This window comes from Muscardinus avellanarius (assembly GCF_963383645.1).
Source record: "Muscardinus avellanarius genome assembly, chromosome: 7".
In the NCBI taxonomy this organism is placed as follows: Eukaryota; Metazoa; Chordata; class Mammalia; order Rodentia; family Gliridae; genus Muscardinus; species Muscardinus avellanarius.
The window spans coordinates 98,556,259-98,578,192 of NC_137793.1; the positions used below are offsets into that span (position 1 = coordinate 98,556,259).

At 32.1% G+C, this 21,934-nt stretch overlaps 1 protein-coding gene across 3 annotated transcripts in view; it reads left to right on the forward strand.

Moving 5' to 3' along the window:
• The window catches only part of BRINP3 (BMP/retinoic acid inducible neural specific 3), a gene marked incomplete at both ends in the record, with an annotated part of 382,413 nt that overhangs the window by 227,655 nt on the left and 132,824 nt on the right, over positions 1–21,934 (forward strand). For all 3 annotated transcript variants that reach the window (XM_080699392.1, XM_080699393.1, XM_080699394.1), the window contains 2 exons: positions 15,920–16,025; positions 21,053–21,289. In XM_080699392.1, the coding sequence (XP_080555518.1) occupies positions 15,920–16,025; positions 21,053–21,289 (343 nt within the window). The remainder of the gene's footprint in view (positions 1–15,919; positions 16,026–21,052; positions 21,290–21,934) is intronic.

Below are 21,934 nucleotides of genomic sequence, written 5' to 3' on the forward strand. Positions count from 1 at the left end.
TTAAAATTCTGTCCAAGATAAGGAGCCCTAAAGGGATAATTCCATACAGTTAGGATCTGAAAGGTCTATAATCCTGAAATAAACTAGAGAAGTTTATTAGAAATAAAGTAGGTTATTTTAATGAAAAATTCATTGGATTATTATCAATCAGCGGTAAAAAGTATATAATAAAATTCAGCAGCTAGCCATACTAAAAGTCATAAGGTTTCAATAGAAATTACCAACTATATATTTTTCAATAATTTGCTCAATAATAGCAACAAATATTTTGAAACCAGTGATTTTCAGCACTGGCAAACTATTAATATTCTTTGGATATTATTTAAAAGTACCAGCACCTAGCCTTTAACAACAGATAGATTATGTCACAATTTCTAAGGACAGTGATTTTCTAAAGCACTTCAAGTAATTCAAATGTGCAGTCAAGGTCAAAAATCAGTAACTAAATTGTGAAAGTCTAAAATACTACATCAAAATACTCACAGGGCATATATTCTTAATTTTTGTTAATGATATATATGGGAGAGTGGGAGAGAGCCGATTTGGAATAACTTCTTGAAACATAGCTGAACTAAGAAAACTTAATGCCAGGGGCATTCTACCTCCGAGATATACCCCCAGCTCTAATTTTTATTTTGAAACAGGGTCTCAATGAATTGCAGAAGGCTTCACTAAGTAGCTGAGGCTGTCCTCAAACTGAGATCATCCTGTCTCTAGGGGTTAAAAAAATAATAATTAATAAATAAATATATATATATATAAAGAGAGAGAGAAATAAATAAATAAAATATATATATATATATATATATATATATATATATATATATATAAACAAAGGAAAGCAAAAGGAAGGATAAAATAGGTGTGGTGTCACACCCTTCTAATGTCAGTGCTTGGGAAACTGAGACAGGAGGATCGCTCAGGTTCGAAGCCATGCTCAGCTAATGTTCTTAGCAATTTAGTGAAACCATGTTTTCAAATAAAATATAAAATAGATCTGGGAGTATAGGCCTGAGATAGATAGCCCCTAGGTTCCATCCACAGTACAACACACACACACACACACACACACACACACACACACACACACACACAATGAGTGAAGTTAGAGGAATAAAGTATTAAATATAAAATATGTTTTCACAAAATGTAAGGATGTATGTATATTTTAAGTTTACAGATAATTCTGTGTATTCCGCGTGTTTGTTATGTACAACATGATGTACTGAAGTATATATGCATTTTTAGGCAACAAAAAATTATATGTTATTTTCTTAAAAATTTTTTTTGCAGGTGGGAAAATTAAGTCCAATCGGTTTTGAATGATTTTTACTAAAAAAAGGAAAGGCTGAATTTAGAAGTAGAGTGTTAGTTTTATTTATTTTTTATTTATTCTATTCAGATTCTAACATTGAAGAAATATTCACAAGTACCTGATATGATAGGATATAATTTTGAATAATATAAGAGACCAAAAAAGCATCCAATTTAGTTCTATACTATTGAAGAAGTCTTCCTTTAGAATAACCCGTGTGTCTTTCTGTCTACATCAGTAGGTCTTAAAATTTTACCTCAAAAAATGACTCAGTTTTTTCATATAACTCATTATTTTTCTTTTAAATTAAAAATAGTTTTTCTTTTACAATGCTATCTATTTGATGCTATTTATTTGACATTTTATTTAAATACTACAAATGTGAGTGAATATTTACATATTATATCAAGCTTATATATGTATTTATGTATATATGCATAATGCCACTTTGGAATATTTTTCTTTAAAACTTTTTTATTAAGTTCTTGTATCTATCATTCTTAGGACATCAAATATATTAAGTACTCATATATATCAAATGCAGTTCATGTGCAGTTTTCTACCTATCAGCTACATCATGGAAAACAAATGCATCTTTCTTTCTTCCCTTTTTCCTTCCTTCCTTCCTCCCTCCTCCCTCCCTCCCTCCCTCCTTCCCTCCTTCCCTCCCTTCTTCCTTTCTTCCTTCCTTCCTTTCTCACTCTCGCTCTTTCTCTCTTTTCCTTTCTTTGGTCCTGAAAATACTGGGAATTGAACTCAGGGGAATTCTACCTCCAAGGTACACCCTTAGTCTTTTTTAAAATTTTTTTGTCTGTAAAAGAGGGTCTTGCTAGGTTACTGAGTGCCTCATTATGTTGCTGAGGCTGATCTTGAACCTGTGATCCTCTTGTAGAGAGCTTTACTCCTTAATCAGCCACACACACACACATATGCAAACACACATATATATTTTCCTAGGTAATGAAAATATTTCCTTAGGTAATAAAGCATTTTTTATATTTCTTCTCTGGGAGGATGCCTCTGCATCTCAGCACCTTTCTACTTCCACTGTATTCACATAGCTAGTAGGTGACAAACGTGGAAATAGAAAACAACTTCATATTGTTTTGTTTCCCTTTATGGTACCCTAATTGTTTCATCTTATATGCTAAAAATTATTAGAATGATATATTAAGCATAATATGAATATTTATAATTTCAAATATCTTGATTTAAAAATTTGTTAATGTTGCATGCCTATAATCCCAGTACTTGGGAGGAAGAGACAGGAGGATTACAAATTCAAGGACAGCCTCAGCAAGTAATGAAACTCTTAACCTAGAGAGACCCTGTTTCTTTCTTTATTTAATTATTTATTTATTTATTTTGCAGTACTGGGGATGGAACCCAGGGGCATTCTACCTCCGAGCTACACCCTCATTACTTTTTTTTTTATTCTTTATTTTGAAACAGGGTCTCTCTCAGTGAGTTACAAAGGACTTCACTAAGAGGATGAGGCTGTACGCAAACCTTGATCCTCCTGTCTCAGCCTGAGCCACCACACCTGGCTACCCTGTTTCTAAATAAGAAATAAAATCGGGCTTGGGGCAAGAGAAGAAGTCAGCACATATGAAGCAGACAAAATATCATTTCAACATATCATACTTAAAATAACAACTCATACATGATGAAGTCCCATTTAGGAGACACAAGAGCCAAACCTGCAGTATGTCACCAAATGTTTCCCTGCAGATCTTATATAAATAAAATCAGGATGAGTAGGGATTGTGTAATCTTTCATAGAAAAGAGGAAACACATAAATTGTAATTAAATGTTTCCTGAGGACTTAGTTTCTCCTTCATGATGTTTCTTTACTAACTTTTTAATGTTTAAAATGACTGAAAATCACCTGGTTGTATGAAATTCCCCTGGATACCATGAGTGTACAGAAGTCTCCTTGGAAGTCCAGACTCTTGGGTAAATAACGAGTCAGAATGGAGATTGCATTAAAGAGGTGGAGATTTGGAGCAAGAGGAAAAGAAAGACAAGATTTGACACTGGATTTATTACTTTTTCCAAAATTATCCCAGGAAATATACAAATGCACACTTTAAAAATGACGGTGCATTGTCTATTTTTATGCTCTCATTATTGTTTAAAGTATGAACAATTATCTTTACTATAATCCTCAGTCTCTGTTTCATCTAAAAATAAAAAGCAGGGAGAGGGCAGTACAACATAATATGTTTATAACATTGCAGAGACATTTGGCCACTTTACTGATTTCTTCACGATGCTTGGGATTTTAATAATCCATATGTAATTCTTGCAGTCCGTGAGATTCTTCCTTCTCCTGTATAATTTAGTTTTGTTCTTTTGAAGTCATCTTGGTGCTGACTTTTAATGATAATCAGTTGCAAAAGAATGTGGCTTCTTCTTAACATTTTTTTTTTTTTTTGTGAGCAGAGCCAATTTATTTTTCTGAGGGAAAAAAAAAAGAAATGAGAGATCTGGTTCTGTAATGGCTAGTTGAAACAAGAAATCCACTTCTTTCCTTCTAATTGTGCTCAAGTCTGTTGAGTTTGGGATGCGCTGCTTATCAGTTCTCTGGGGCACTTGTTTAATTGGGTGACAAATAGCATAGAATGACAATCTCAGGATGAAGGTTCAGCGTGTCTGTGCACAGGCATTAGCTGTCCTATTATAAAAAGATAGCCGCACTCAGAAGTTGTGACTCTGCTTAAGGAATTCAGAAATACTCGGTACTGTTCAAACTTCAAAAGGCTACATAAAAAGTTTTTAATCATAAGCAGTAAGAGATGTTTTAATAAATATTTTAGAGTTGTGAAATACAGAATTTCAAAGCAATCGGATAACATTTTTGACAAAAGCGCTTTTTGAAATAAAAGAGAAGACACTTTTTGGAATACTTTACTGTTTCCAAAATTCATTATTAAAGACAAATAATGAAACAGTTTAAATGTTAGACACATACATGCACAAAACCTATTTATAACCAGGTGTCCCACTCTAGTATCTTATATGACATAATATTTTATGGAATCACTGCTGCTGGCATTCGGACGATGGCAGATTGTCCTAGGGTGTGTGCTGTGTGCACCAGGAGCCCTGATGAACCGGCCGTGCCCTTGATTCCCTGCCACCGTCCTCTAATGTGGTGACAGGTACTTTAATCCAGTAATTGACGTTTGCACATGTGCATTTTTGGTTACTATGTCAAAGAGAGCAACACAGATGATTCAATTTATGTTTTTATTTATTTCTTCAAGAACTCAATTAATGGCTTGACTGAAAGAATGTGTCAGTTCAAACAAGGCGGGTTGGCTGGGGGTAGAAATATACTGACCAAGTAGACTGTACAGCAAGGCGTAACGGGGAGATGGCTCTGCTCGGTGGGACTCTGCCCTCATGTCTTGGCAACAGATTCATTTTTTATCTTAGTGGAATTCTCTCCGTTGCAGATCAGTCTACACCATTCATGATACCTTCTTTCCAACAGTTTTCTTGTTTATTCCATCTAAGAGGAAAGAGGGCATTTCACTGGAGAGGAAAGGATTGGAGGGCATGGAGCTGGAGTTCCAGAATCTTGGAAAAGAATCATAAAAAAGCATAGGGGCAAGCCATGCATGTTCTTTTGTGATTAGGGATCAATCACTTTCTTCAATGGGGAGCCAAAGGGCTGAAAATCTCCTAATTCTGATATCTTTTCTCTAATAATTAATTCAATGACTTTGCTATTTTAAGTGTAACCATTCCAATAACTCATAGTTTTTTATTTTGATCTTTATAGAATAATAATTATAAATGCAATAATATTTCTAAAGATTTACAAAAGTTCCAAAGAAAAGATTGTTTGTATTCTGAACTTCAATTTTTGAATAATTACAATTTTTTTTTTGGGGGGGATACTGGGGATTGAAACAAAGGGCATTCTACCTTTAATAAAAAAAAATATCCTTAGTCCTTTCACTTTTTGTTTTAAAACAGGGTCTCTTTAAGTGTCTGGTAGTTTTGCTAAGTTTGTTGAGGCTGACTTCAAACCTGCCATCTTCCTGTCTCAGCCTCCTAAGTACTGAGATTAGATGCCTGGCTGCCATTCCATTTTAAAATGTGTGTTCACTTTAAGTAAAGGCAATGAAACTGTAAGTTATAGAACAAAGAAATAAAAGAATTCTCTCATGTTATTCTAGTTTCATTTAATTTCTAAAACTTATCTAATGAATGTTTCTTTGACTTTATTTATTTATCTATTTATTTATGTGAAGACACAGAAAAGAGGCCCTGGCATCTGAGCTGTCAAAAAGGTAATTTGAATGGCTCTAGGAGGAATGGTATTCAGGCCTGGCAATGATGGTGCAGACAGCAGGAGCTGCCCAATAAAGGTCACTGGAGCCAAGGGGGCACCACAGCAATGCCCTAAATGGGTTACATTCTGTATCATTTGTAACTGTCCTGTGACACTGAAGCTTAATTTTCATTATTAATATTGAAAACATCTAGGAACTCTTAGCCAACCCTAGCATAATAACAATATCCCTTTAGATTTTTGTATAACAGGGCACAAGGCTACCATTGATGTGACTCCATCAGTTACAGCATTCATAGTCAGAGCAATAGGAAAATGTCAGTTTCCTAAGAGTGTATTCTGGTACTGAGGAAACTAAGGGAAGCTATGTGTGTGTGTGTGTGTGTGTGTGTGTGTGTGTGTGTGTGTGTGTGTTCTTTGTTCTTTAGTTTCTTATGATTGCTGTGATTTTAAGTTCTGTGCTATTTAAAGAATAAGTCAAAATAGCATCTATCAGCATAAACTGGCAGGTTTGGCTTTAAGAGTGCTACCCATTTACTTCTCATGGTAACTGGTTTAAGCCAAAAGGGGTCCTGGTATCATTTGGAAGCCTTGTTCTTATTAAAATGTGTCCAGTTTTCCTTTCACCATAGCTCATCAAATAGATAGTTTGAGACTACAAGAAAACTTCTCTTTTCTGGCCTCATATAAAATTTTATATTTTAATATGTTTTCAAAGGCCATACAGTCTCTCTCAATAAGTTCACATGTAGGTGGTATACTTGTATATTATTTTGGTGGAGGAAAGATTGATAGGGGGTGAAAAAGTTGGCCAATCACTGTAGCCAGGCCTAGACTCATGGTGGCAGGTGCAAGAGAAAACTCTTCTAAAGCAATGGCTTGCAAGGAGATATGCTCCATTTGGTCCCCAAATATGGTGTGCCCTGTTTCTTTGTATTAATCTCCTGCAACCTTTAGATTTTCTTCATATAAATATGTTAGGCTAAACATCATTTCTTATTCTTTGTGTATCATAACTTATAGTGACATTATTTTGTTCATGCTTAAGGATACATATAACATAATGTTGTTTGTTTATAAGCTTGACTTTTTAGTGTCATGTTTCTAGTATCACTACTTCTAATGTAAAAGAACTTCTAAATAAAAGTAAAATCTCATAAATGGATCTAACGTCTTAAATTATTGTTTCTATTGAATTGTGGGGAAAAGAATGAGTTTAAACAGTCATCTGCATGAAGTTGTTTGCATAGATACATAATCCAAAAATAGTATTTGCTTCTTTGCATTAAAATTTTATTTGATTCATATTTGTAATTTCCATTTGAAAATATGAGTAGTCTGGGAATTGATTATATATCACGTACTACTTCAAACTACCACTAAATGGTTGGAGTAGGTTCAAGAAAACACTGACAGTGTCAAATACATTTTGAATCACTATATATTAATTATGTATTATGCACTAAGTGCTGTACTTATTACTGCATAGAATGGAAGAGTATTTCATAATGATCTATTCTCCCTTTATATTTTTCATTTGGTGGCATTTTATATGTATATTTCATAAAAAATTCTTCTGAAATATGCTTATTCTGACATGAACCATTTAGTCATATATACCTTAGAACTAACAATATATCTGAAAAAGTATTTTAATTAAAAATACTTTACAGACATATTACAATAGAAAAGAGAAGGACTGCATTGAATTCTGATATAAGTGCTTAATAAAATGCTGAAATGATCAATTACTGACAGAGGAAGAAAGATTAACTGGTAAAAATATATTAAGTTGGAAAAGTAGAAAAATATTTTTATTGTTTTAGTAACAGTATTTTCTAAAGCTTTTTGCTAATTTGATAGCTCAGTAATATGTGATTATTAAAAATCCCATCCTACATGTGTGATAATAGAAAATTACATATTCTTTTTATGACATAATAGAAACTTATCAAGACTCCTTTACTTTTTCAAACTCCAGTGTAAAGTCATCAAAAAATATTTAAGTGGTTATATTTTGAAGCACTAATAAGTTAATATTAGAATAATAACTAATTCACCCGGCCTTCAATCAGAGCTCTATTAACTAGCATATTAATAGCAATACATGTTGTGCCAGAGACTGCCTGAAGATACTATAACCTCCTAATTGACTTCTACATCAATCTAGACCAGTTAAATTATGCTTCATTGTAACTTTATTGCAGGAGAAAGAATATGAACTAGACTGATGTAGCCAAGCAAAGTTTTCAAAACTTGTTAACTGCAGAACTTGGAAAGCCAGGACAATGTTGAGAAGGGAGCAGGATTTATGAGTTAGCGATCTAAGTCCAGGAACAGCTCTTGTTTCACTCACATGACACCAAGCTACCTTGACAACCTCCCTGACTCCAGATACTTTATCTGTTTAATGAAAAAGTGAGATTAGATGATTTCTCAACTTAGTGGTAGCTCTAAGAGTTTACATATGCTGAAAGTGCTTCATTTTTCTCCAAGAGGTTCTCCAAAAGGCTAAAACAAATTAAGTATCCCTTTGTAATAAAAATGTATAACTAAAAATAAATATTTTGTCAACTTGCTATTACCACCATGTGCCATATAGCGCGGACAATATTAATTAGGACAATTAATTAGGACAATATTAATTATTAATGAGGTTATTGGTAAATGTATAAATGAAATAATGGAAATAGATATTTTCACTGTAATTTTATAATTACCATAATAAAACGTAAGGACAACTTTGTGATTAAAAAAAATAGAGTAAGAGGCCAGGGGTTGTGCACACCTGCAATCCCAGTACTTGAGAGGCTAATACAGGAGGATCACAGATTTAAGGACAGCCTCAGCAACACAAGATGCTCAGCCACCTAGGAATACCCTGTTTCTAAACAAAAAAATAAAAAGTCCTGAAGTACAGATTGAAATTGAACCTGGGTTCAATTTCCAGTATCCCTCAACCCCCAATAAAGAAAGGAATAAGATATGAAAATATCTTGAGAGTATTTATCTCCTGATTTTTGCATATTTGCTCCTCAAAATTTTCCTTACTCTTTAGAAATAGTGCTACAAATTTGCTTAAAACATAATATTCCTTTAAAATAATTTCCCCAGTGGATCTATTGGATATTTTTCTGATACTCTTCTAATTATTAGAGTTTGTGTTTTGAATGTTAACTATTTGAAGTTAATAAACTATTGTCTTGTTAATATTAAATATAATGACTTATTTGAAATTATTACAAAACCCAATCAAAGCAAAACTGGAAAGCAATTATCATTAGAAAAAAATAGACTATTTTAATAAATTGCTCATTTATTCATATAATTTTATTGCTACTTAGAGGTAAATTTGTCAGAAGAGAACTACTTTTTATGTACAGAAATGTGTAGTTTGAAATGATGAGTGTCTATAAATTAAAATAAGATAAAAATGATTAATCTATATTATTCCACACTGAAAAATTGATTTATCATATGTATAACTGAAATTTTAGAACAGTAATATTTTTCTTAAAATAATAAGTACCACATACTCTAAGATTATTTAAAATTGATTTGATTGGATTTTTAAATAAGCTAAACTTTAATAACCTAAAAGAAGTCATTGTTTTCATAACTTTCCACAGCATCAGATTCTACAATTTTCTTTTTGCTAAACCATATTAGAATAATAATACATTTGAAAGAATATAGATACAAAGATCCAAGTGTTCATTGTGTTATATTAGATGATTAATATATACATATATGCATATTTATATATAATACATATATATGCAGATACTATATATATGGATGATTTGGTAATTGTCCTGATTTAATTTAAAAAGAAATTAATATTAACCCACTTTTTAATAAACACTGATACATACCTATATGCAAAATAGCATGCAAAGTGTACAAATTTGAAAACATTTCAGCAACCATTTTCTATGTAAAAATAGAACATTATTAGAACCCAGGTAGTCTCTCTCAGCCTCCTGTCTTAATTACTTTTGCCTGATTTTGAACACTCTATTAGTTGAAGTATAGTGGACATCACTAATTATTCTGCTTGTGAAATCATTCTTGTTATTCTTTTTATTACCATTATTCCTACTATGCTACAGTATTCTGGTCCTCAACTTACTTATACATTGTGTTTTTGATTGCTACTTCAGTATTTTTTTCAGAGAGAAGTCATTAATAGTGGTGCAGCTATGAACCTCTTTGCATGCCCTTTGGTACTCACATGTTCATATTTTTGTTGATTGTATACTTGGCTTACAAGCTACACCTATGTCTACTCATGGAGATACATTCAAATGATTTTCTGAAGCTCTTGTACCAACTTACACTCCCAGAAACTATATAAAAGAAAGTTTTGTCACAGTATTGACAACATTTGGTATTTTTCTGGCTTTTTGTTCTTAGAAGTCATTGTGGTAAATGGATAGTGATATTCCATTATCCTTTTAATTTTTAGTTCGCTCGTGAAAAAATTGAGCACATTTTCATGATTATTGGGTACTTAGTCTCCTCTCTTGTCAAGTATCCTTTCAACATCACCCTTGCAATTTTATTATTCTGGATTTGGGACATTAATTGGTTATGTAGACTCTATGTTGATATTTTTAATAAACAAAAATTATACAGTGAATAACTTCAAGTGATATAGGGTGGTAATCTCTTCCTCAGTTCTTGCTTTTTCTAGGAGAAAGAATTAAAACAGAAATCATAAATAGGGGAATATAAGAAGTGTACTTAGGGAAGTGGTGTCACAGTATAAAAGAGGACTGAGAGAAAGGGGTTACATTCCAATGAAAGGGGTAGGGTTGTGTTCCAGAGAGCAGATCTGAAATAGACCACGTTCTGGAATGGAAATGGCAGACAGTCTTCCATGTGGCAGAGATTTATTCAGTCTGGAAAGCCTTGCCCTCTGTATATGCATTTGGGGAGGTCATAGTCTATACACCACAGCCTAGTGCACCTGGTCTTTGATGTTTTTGCCATGTTGGAAACCTTTCCACGGTGCCTATGTGCATTCCTAGGGTGGGGGTATTAAAGTGGTAATGGTAATAATGCCATATCTCCCACAGCCTATCTTAGGGAGAGTAAATGTAGTCGTGTAATGTCCTGTGGGTTTTAGCTGCAGCTAGGCAGAGTCTCCACATTTCATTGCATGAGTGTTTGCTTATCTTTTCCTTAGGTCCCTCCCAATCTTGTCCTGACCTGCTCATTTCTATATAGCTACCTAACACATATGGAAAAATGTATACAAGAATATATTTTTATTTCTATTTAAAAAATTAATACCTGTTCTCACTTTAAATAATTACACATGAGAAATATAGAATGAGACAGTTATATTTTATGTCCTCTAGTATGTACTTTATCTTCTGAATGAAGAAAAGATCTTTTGGTTTCTAAAAACTACACAGATAATTTGGGGAGAAATTTCAAGCATAGATTTTATGGTCGGGTATAAAATGTAGGTGATAACTGGATTGGTAATTAGTCTGGATAGAGATTCCAATACCAAACTACATTGCTCCCCCACCTCAGTTGCCCATGATTTAAAAGCATTTCTCTCCCTGTAATATAAGACAGGCAAAATACTAAATACAAAACCTCCTTTTGTAGTTATTGGTTAGATAATCATTCTTAGAAGAGAAAATGGAAAATAAAAGGAAGATCTTGAGTTCAGGTCTTGTGCATGACTGTTGAAAATGAACTACCTTGTTATTATCAATAATCCACTGTTTTAGTAATTATTACAGGTGTATACAATGACTCAAAAACTTCTTTGTTGTAACCACATGTTACAAAGAAATAAAATAAATCTTTTTTTTTTTCTTTGGTGGCACTGGGGTTCCTGGAAGCCCTTCTACCTCCGGGTTAGACTCCCTGACCTATTTTTATATTTTTTATTTGGAAACAGGGTCTCTTAAGCCAGCACGGCTGGCTTCAAACCTGCGTTATCCTCCTGTCTCCGCTTCCCAAGCACGGGGATTACAAGCATGTGCCACCATTCTCGGCCCAAAAGTAAATATTTTTAATGAGAGATAGAGAAAAGAAAAAAGCCACAACTTTTTTTTATTATGATTTAATAATGGCCCTGAATAGCAATTGCTCCTAGTTTCAGCTATTTTCATGTCAAGCAAAAGAATAAAGATAAACAAGTAAAAAGAGAAAAATATATATTAACCATTTTTCTTCTGGGCTAGTGATTTTATTTCCTGCTTGAATTTCCAACATGAGCATTTATTGCTTTTGTTATTAAAGAAGACAGTTTGAAACAAGTAAGAATATTATTATACTCTATGTTTTCTTGTCATATAACCAATAAAAAGCTGATAGACTATAAGTCATTATAAGAGGAAATAGATAATACACATCTCTTTTGGAATGTAAAATATAAAAAAGTTTCTTCTTGAATAGCAAATAACATTCATAGGATTTTCACAAACATTTAAAAAATGTAAACATGTATTTACAAAGCTTAAATATATATTTTTGTTTTAAATTTACATTATTTTTATACATTTGTAATAAGAAATACACTATTCATATGACCAATAGTTTTTACTAAATTGTTGAGAATAATAAATCTGCTAAAATGTTGAACTAATATCTTCTTTCATATTGAAAAAGATCTAGAGCAATAATAGTTTTATTGATCTATATAAAATGTATGTGTAAAAAAATTTTGATAAACTCCTGCACATTTTCTCTTACCCTTTTCACTGAACATAAAAAAATTCTCATTTAATTATAATTTTTTCAATTGTTTCCTCAATTGTGTTCTATACCAAAGAAAACTGTTGTCTTTTTTGCCTTAATGTTGATATTTTTCTTTTCTGGCCTGTGCCACCACGCACTGCTCCAAAGTGTTTTTCGTTTCTGTATGCAAATTCTTCAAACTTTAACTGCAATCAGTAATGGGTTGTCGGTCTTAAACATTTCTGTGTCTAGCTATTAAATTGCCTCTACTTTCATACATTATAAATTGAAATTCCTAAGACAGACTTTCATTTATCAGGTGATGACCAGAACTTCAAGCGATTAGTGGCTCATTGGCATAGATCATTTTTGGTACAGTTAGCATGACTGCCTGAATGTTTGACTCAATCTGTCCCTTATTTTCATTTTATATTCACTTTGTTGTTTAAAAATACAATATGTATAGATACATTTACTAGAGATAATACTAAAAATACATAAAAATCCTTACCTATAATATAAAAACACCCTAACTATAGGTTTGTTTTATAGAATTGCTCGAATTTCTAAATTTTTATGCTAAATTAGAAAATGAGCATTGAATTTAGTCATAAAAGAGAATAAAACAAAATTGCACCTTATCTGCTAGATTTGTGTTATTCTTTTTGGTGAATGATGAGCATTAAAGCAGTATATAAAAGAAATGCGGATATATTGTAATCTCCAATTTACCAGTTTATTATTTTTTCTTACGTTTATTCTAAAGAACATAGTAAAAGAATAAAAAAAACTCTCCATAGTGAAATAAAATGATACTATAGCTCCCCTTTCAAATGTTATGGAATATTACCTTCTAATTTTTAAGATCTCATATGTCAGAAACTTATATTTAAAGAAAATTTGTTTTAGCAAACTTCCTTAAGATGACATATATTGGAGTTCAAATTATTTTGGTATTTGTGTGGTGTGTGTGTGTGTGTGTGTGTGTGTGTGTGTGTGTGTGTGAATGTGTATGTGTGCACACATTGGGGAAGCAGTTAAACTACATGATAGAACATAATGTTAACTATTTTCTTTGATGTCTTTAATTCTTCTTGCCGTTTCTCATTTATTTCTCATTGTAAATTACACACATAAAAAGTATGTTAAAAATCAACACAAGATACCATTTCTCTACAAACAAACAGGATCTTTATTGTGTCTATTGGGGGACAATGTGTACGGGAAAATTCACCACTCTATTAGATGGTCCCACCAAAAAGAGGAGACATGCTCACAAGTGGGCTGTCCTACCTTCCCCCCTTCAGAGCATCTTTGCTCCACATCATGTTATCACCTGTGTTAGAAACTTCAGTGATCTTTCCTTTTTCAATTATTGTACATTGAACATGATGCCCAATTTTCTAGTTCTAATTTTTTTGCAATCTCTTTTTGTTTAAATCTTATGACTGCTGCTTAATTCAGACTTTCATAAGCTCCCTTTCTTCCTTCCTTCAGGTTTTCCTCATGCGTCCTCCTTTTCTTTCTTTTAACCAATATCCATGGGCTTATGGGCTTACATGACAACTAAATATGCACTGTGGATATTTGTGAGAAAAGTAGGACGTATCTTCTGCACTTGTGGATCTTATATTCTAGTGAGAAATGTCAATGGTAGTCACCACAGGTGAATAATTTGCACATGTTAGAAGCTGATAATTACTGTGGAAAAAGTAGAACAGGGTAATAATGCAAGGAATTATGATTTGAACAGTTAAGGGTGTTCTAACAGTTAAGGGTGTTTAAGGATCATCTAACTACTCCTGGGAGGATGCAATTTAAGCTCAAACTGGAAAGAAGTGAAGAAGTAGGATTAGATACATTTTGAGGAGGAACAATTAGGATACTGAAACGGAAACCCAAAGATCCCAAGACAGCTGGGTGTGGTGACACTGCTTGTAATCCCAGTACTTGGGAGTCTAAGACATGGGAATCACAGGCTTTCGGCCAACCCATCAATTTAGTGAAGCCACCAGCAACTTAGTGAGACCCTGTTTCAAAGTTTAAACACACACACACACACACACACACACACACACACACACACACACACACCTGGGGATGCAGCACAGAGGTAAAATGCCCCTGGGTTCAACAATCTCCAGCGCACACACACACTAACACACACACACACACCCCAAGGCAAGAAGATGCCTATAGTGTTGGAGGAACAGCAAAAAGTCAGTGGTATTAGAGCAGAGTAAATATGAGAAGAAAAAAGAAAATGCGGTTAGAGAAGAAATAGGGAGCTGGATAAAATGGTATGTTTATTTCTAAAACTATTAAAACCTCTATTTGTTAACTTTGAGTGAGGTGTGAAGAAAAATTGTAATAGTGGGATAAAATGATCTAAATTTTGTTTTCACAAAGGATATTCTTGAGATTGAAGAATATTTAGTTAAAAATCATGACATTTTTCTGCTCTGAAATGTTTTATTTATCTTCAAGATGAATTTCCAGTCTCATTATAATTGATTAAACTTATTCGTATCATCTGACACCATCCATCCCAGTACACCCACAGATAAGTTGGTCTGTAATATGAGATTTCATATTAAATACTAGAGCTGTAAACTACAATGATAATTGTATAGCAATGGTAAAATAATTGTGTGGAAATCATCAAGGCATACTTTGTGTGACTATTGGAACATGAGCTTAATCCTAAGAATAGACAGCGATTCTAAACAAGGTAGTGTTGAAGTGAGGATATATTTAAGGAAAATCACATAATTGAGATGATTTTTTTGGATAGTAATATAATTTGTTAGAAAAAATACAAATTTAAACTATATAGACTTTGATACCATCATAAAAAATCATTTTTTGTGGTGCTAGTAATTGAATATAGAGGCATTCTACCTCTGAGCATACCCTCAGACATATATATGTATATGTGTAACAATAATAATATATTATTAATATATATGTATATATACATATATATACTATGTGTGTGTGTGTGTGTGTATATATATATATATATATATATATATATATATATATATATATATATATAATTGGAAGCAGGGTCTTGCTAACTTCCTAATGCTGGAATGGAACCTATACTTCTTCTTCATCAGCCTTTCAAGTACTGGGATTATGGTTGTGTACCCTCATGCCTAGCAAAAAATAACATATTTTAAGTAGAGGACTAAAATAACAAGATCAGGTTTTAGACAAGAGCTTTTATTTTTAGTGAGAAAAACAAACAAATGTCATTCTCATCTAGGTCAAAAGTTTCTACCTATGGAGAACGTTATATTTGTTGGTAAAAATCAGTGACTGTATATAAGTTTGCTGTTGACTAAAGAAGCCTCCATTATTTTCCCAGAATATTTATACTTGACAAAGTAGAGATACTGGAGTTGAACAGCATAAGGATTGCCTCTCATATTTGTATTTAGGTCTATATGTGGCTGGTGTGTCAGGTCCGAGACTGCTGAGTGAGTTTTACAATCAGATCTATAATATGAGTGTATGACAACTATACTGAATGGGAAAAACATTTTAAATCTGACTTATATAATAAAGTTTTTTTTTTTTTCATCAGGTAACAGAAACTCGGACAGGTCCTCTTGGCTGCAGTAACTATGACAACCTAGATTCTGTCAGTTCTGTTCTGGTACAGAGTCCTGAGAATAAGATTCAGTTGCAAGGTATGTAGGTACAATTTTATTAATTTTCTATGACTCTGGATAACAAAGCATCCATTTGTGATTTATTGTTTATTTTTAAAATAAGCCATATGTATGGTGAACAGTAAAAATGCTCATAAAAAGCTAATTTTATAATTTAAACTAATATCAACATCCAGGCTAAATGAGAAAAATGTCAAAATTTAATTTTCTTTCCAAATCAAGTAATATTATAGTAATTGAAATCTTAACTCTACTATAATTTTTATACTTGGTAATTATCTCAGTAAGTAGCAATTTCTATGTAGGTTTGACTGAGGTAGATTTTGGTAGAAGAAACTGTTCATAAGGTAAAATTAACTGTTAACATTTTAAATTTAAATTCATGTGGCAGCCAATGCTGCATTTTTTTAGGTAAGTAGAAAATACTTGATAATATATTAACAAAGTACTTATATTCACATTATTTCAATTGTAAAGATTTCCTTTGTGATAATGGTGATGATTTGCTATTTTATTCCATATTTTAGTGAGTAATTCAATATATATATATATATATATACATATATATATATATATGTAATATTAACAAATATATACCATTCCAAAAAAGGTATGTATATTTCCTCATTCTTAATCTTAAAGGTCAGGAAAAGTAGTGACTATGCATGTTACCCATGTATTGTTCAACTAGTTCATCATTTTTTTTCTATTAACATTTATTGTTGAAAATAAAGTGATCAATCAAAATGATGATATTTAGTTATTACTTTCTAATTTTCATTTAAAATTTTATGTTACAACTTCACTTACTTTATTTAGTTTTACATAAAAAGGCTTGAAAATTTAGGAATGTCACCCTTTTTTTTCAACCTTTCAATTTTGAAAAATATTTTTGCACCAGATTATTTAATTACACTAAAAATAATGCCTTTTATTTGAATTGCAAAAGCAGTACAAAGGAGCATAAATATTTTAACAACTTAAATGCTACCCAATTTATCAGTGTTAATTTTTGATTTAAGGTTATTGAAATATTTTCTCTAAATAGAAATTCAATCTAACAATATTACATGGAATTCTCTATTGCTTATTCATTTTAATGTTTAACTTATCTTTTCATCAGAATATGAACTGTTGAAAAAGATAATAAAATTTAGGCTAGTTTACTCGGTAATTTGAATTGCTTTATTTAAAAATATATATTAACAAGACAGTGAATTTTATTATCTAATTCATTGGACAGTTATAGAATAATTTTATAACAACAAAATGAACTTTGCCTCTTGAAAAAATCAACAAAATATATAAATGTGAAAAAACTGCTTTCGAATAATTTCAGTTCTTATATTTAATTAACTTTGCCTCATGCTGGGCTTACTCTGGGACTATTTAATGAAAGAAGAAAGTTTTAGATGGCAACTTATCATATACAAGAGAGTGTTGACTTTTTCAAAACTATTACAGGCAGTACATGAGCAAAACATCATTGAAGAAAGGTAGTCTGCTGGTCATCTTAATTTAGCTGACTATCTTGCTTTAAGATGTTTATATAGTACAGAATATTTTAAATTTTTGTTGGTGTACCTCATCAATTTTATAGGATTATTTTGTGTTTATTTTTCAACACTTTCTTCTTTTTCTCCCATTCTGGAGTTCCAGTTAAGTGTGTTTGAAACTTTTTCATTACGAGCTACATGCCTTCTATGCTGTCTTCTGTAATTCATGTCCTTTTGTCTTTGTATTACTCTGTTTCACTATATTATTCTGACATATTTCCAATTGCTGATTATCACTTCAGCTATTTTTATTCTATTTTCTAGTCCTTTTATCTTTAAATTGTACATTTTTACTTATAGAATATCCTAGTCGATCATTTAGAATTTCCACTGAGTTACCAAAATCATCTGTTTTGGTACTCAACTTTTAGCATGTGATTGGAATTAAATTATAGAACATAATTAATTGACAGCCTCTAAATGTTTCCTTTCTTTTATAAGCTGATTGTATTTATATTGCATTTTGCCATTGTGTTTTAAAATTTGTATAAATAATTCTAAGATATGAACAATATTGAGACTTGAGAGAATATTTATTTTTCCCAATTTTATCGTAAGCAATTTTGAATTGGGCCAATTGAAGAGATGCTTCAGACTTTGAATGTCATTTATTTTGTTTCCTTTTTTTTTTTTTTTCTACTCTTGGGGTATATAGCTCATCTGTTCCATGAACTCTGAGAACATAGCTAGTTCAAAGTCTCAATTTTTTATTTGTTCCTAGGGGAAAAAAAAAACCTAAAAAATGTTATGTTAATATTGAGTTCAACCACAAAAAAATTCTTCTTGCCAGGTTAGCCCCAGAAAATTTCACTGTTAATTTGCCTGTAAATCCCTTCAAACAGATCATTTTAATATTTTATGTAGCTTTTCTAGTTGCTCCCAATGAATTTTTTGTTAACAACCTAGTCCTCTGACTCTGGAAACTTTGACATTTTTCTGCATGGTCCTTGGCACACATCACTTTCCCTGCCTCTCACATCCTGGCCATTACAGTGAGCTCCGAGGCTCGGCGCTCAGCTTCAAGTCACCCAGTGACAAGTAGACCTGCTCCAGTGATAGTGTTGTCAGTATTTCTAGTCTCTTGGTCCTATACAATTTCTTAAAGTTTTCTTTGTGCAACACAGCCCTACTCTGAGTTGTTTTCAAAGGCAGTCCAACTTATCTCTCTAGGTATCTATTATTTACTTTGGTGGTATGGTTATAAAATAACAAAAACAAGTGGTCTGTCCCTAAACCTGTTTTCCTCGAACTTTTATTTTTAATGTGATTTTTCGGGATCTGAGTCTCTTAGCAGTGTATGTGCAAGGATAGCAGAAATGCTTGTATCTCTAAAAGATGAACTCTTGGCTCCTTGCTGTCAATCACTCCTCCTCCAATTATTTTTCAGCCTTCTTTATTTCTATAAAAGTACTATCCTCTTTACAGATTGAAAGATGAAATGCAATAGTTTATGACTTTGTTAGTTTTATATGATATAAATTTCCTTTTTATTTTTCATAAAATTAAAGTTGAAATAGGACAGTGTTTCTTAAATATATGATCAGCTACCTTAGATGTCTTGACAAATTTTTACTGATGCCCCCCATCCTCTTCATACAAACTCTGGCTTATTTAGCCAGGTTTTAGCACTTAAAAAAGGTATTTTCAGACTAAATAATTAAATATTGCTGAAGCCTAGAGTAACTTGGTGATGCACAGGACTAGACAATTAAAATGCATTTTACTTTATGATTTGATTCCTTTGAGTCATTTGAAACATTTCGCCTGCATTACATCAACTGAAGTATCATCCCGTAGGTTATCAGCATTTTTTCCCTCTCACCAAAATTGCAACTCTATCATCATTTCCTGAGGATTTAAAAAAAATTCTGGGAAAACTTATTTTGTATTCTTTATAGTCTACTCCCAAATATATATCACTCAGAGGTTGCTACATGATTAATATTTATTTAAACCCAAAAGAATGAATTTCATTTGATCCTCGTGTAGGAAACACAATAGTGTGTCCAAACAATTCACTTATTCCATCACATTAGACATTGTGCATTGAAATAACACTTGCTGTTTAAAAACAAAAGCCCTATTATTCATTTGTGTGATGCTGTTAATCTATCATTCTTTGACCTGAACAAATAATCTTTCAGTGTTGAAAACTATCAAAAGTTTTCTCTCCCTTCTGAATTTAATATGTGTGCTTAGCCAATTAATTGTATCTAGTGAATTATATGTATCCCTACTCCAGCTGCTACTAAGTGGCATTGTATTATGATATAATCACATCTTTATTTTTTAATATCCTACAAATACCTTTAGGATGAGGATATGTGTAAACAATCTTTATGCTTGTAAGTTACCCAGCAATTATCTTTGAAATAACAGATGTTGAATAAATATATTTGAGGTAAAAATATTAATAAGCATATAATAAGCGCTTAAAGTACTTTATCTCCCAATGTATGGAAGAGTTCATCTGAAAGAATGATTTAGATGTAACTTTCAATTTACTTGAAAAGTAGTTTTTTCTTAAATATTAATTTATGAGTTTTATTAAATTACTATCAGAGATAAGAGCCAAAGGTCAAATATAAATTATTGTTAGGAAGGAAACAAAAATTGTAAAAATCCAATTTAGTAGTAAATAATAATTGGTGTTGGTCAAATTTCCCTTTGTTTTATATTTATTTTTATGGACTGATTAGTTGGAATATTTAGCCTTTTGGGGGGTTTTAATATAGTAAATAAAGCTGATTTTAAAGCTATGTTTTTCTTTAGGTATCATAATAACCATAAAACTGCATGTATTAATTTTTGGCTTTTTTATTTTTGATATTTTTCTAAAGAGATGGTAACATTTATCAACTTTCATCTAGAAAAGTAATGAGCTATATCACTAGAACTGTCTTTGCACATGCCAAGGAAATGAACTGTGAAATAACTAAATCAGTCCATCTGCCCCTCTGTTGTCAGCTAGTGCTGGCTCCTAAACCATGCACACATATAAGTTGTGTATTGTTAAGGGCATGGGATAAACTTGATAGCAGCCTTTCGTAACTCTTTGACCACAACCCATTGTATTCCATTTGTGTTCATGTGCGCTGATATTTTTAATTTTAAGCTATTTGGAAAACTGGTGGGGAATGAATGCATGAGTATATTCTCAAAGGTATAAGAAGATAAGTTCTATCTACCTGTTGTAAAATGAACCAAATAATGTGACCATTGATGATCAAATATTAAATCAACTAAGTTTAAAAAATCAGACAACTAAAATATTAATAACCTTTGTAATTTCAGAGATTACATATTGATAGAGTCAGTGCATGTATTGAAATATGTGTATGTGTGAGAGCTACCTGTCTAATAGTTTAAAATATTCATAAATTCACAGTGTACTAAAGTGTGTATCCTTTCTAATGAATGTCATAAACACAGATTTTACTTCTTTTTTGACAAAGCAAACCAGTTTCATGGCTTTGCTTGTTCTTCAAGGGCTACAAGTACTCCTTCCAGACTATCTTCAGGAACGTTTTGTCCAAGCAGCTTTGAGTTACATTGCTTGCAATTCTGAGGGAGAGTTTATCTGCAAGGATAATGACTGCTGGTGTCAGTGTGGTCCCAAGTTTCCAGAATGCAACTGCCCCTCCATAGACATCCAAGCCATGGAAGAAAATCTTCTTCGAATAACTGAAACCTGGAAAGCTTATAACATTGACTTTGAGGAATCAGGTAAGATACATTTTCACTACAACACTGAATCGTCGGCCCAAATATACATAGGGAAGACTTTTACTCGGTTGAAGGGATCTATTGCATTAGTTGGAAATGGTTTAATTATTTTAAATGATTTATTTTTTTATAACTGATTTCTCTTATAACTGATTTCAGTAACCACATGTTACTGAAAGAACATTTGGTTGTAGATACAATGTACAAAGGTCTATTACTACATGGTTTTGGCCCTAGAATCTAGCTTTGAGTTGATGCATTAGTTGTTTATTAAAAAATTACTTGCCTTCTCTGTGCAACAACTTGTGGAAACTCTCATGCCTCTCTGTGCTTTTCTGTTGTACCTTGAGTTTCACTTGTAAGGCAAAATGCAGACAGATCTTTTTCTATACCTTCTCTTATTTAATGTACTTTCATTGATCCATTGTAGATTTTCATCACGATGTAGTTTAGAATGATAGAGACATGCATGCACATGCATGTAGCACTTGATGACTCTCTCCCTGGCTCCCTTCCCGCCCTCTCCCCTTCCTCATACAAAATATTGAGACTTGCATTCGGTACCTTCTCACATTAACATGATGCTTATGTATGCTGACCTTCAAACATTTACTTATTTTTCTTATACATTTCAGATAATATTTT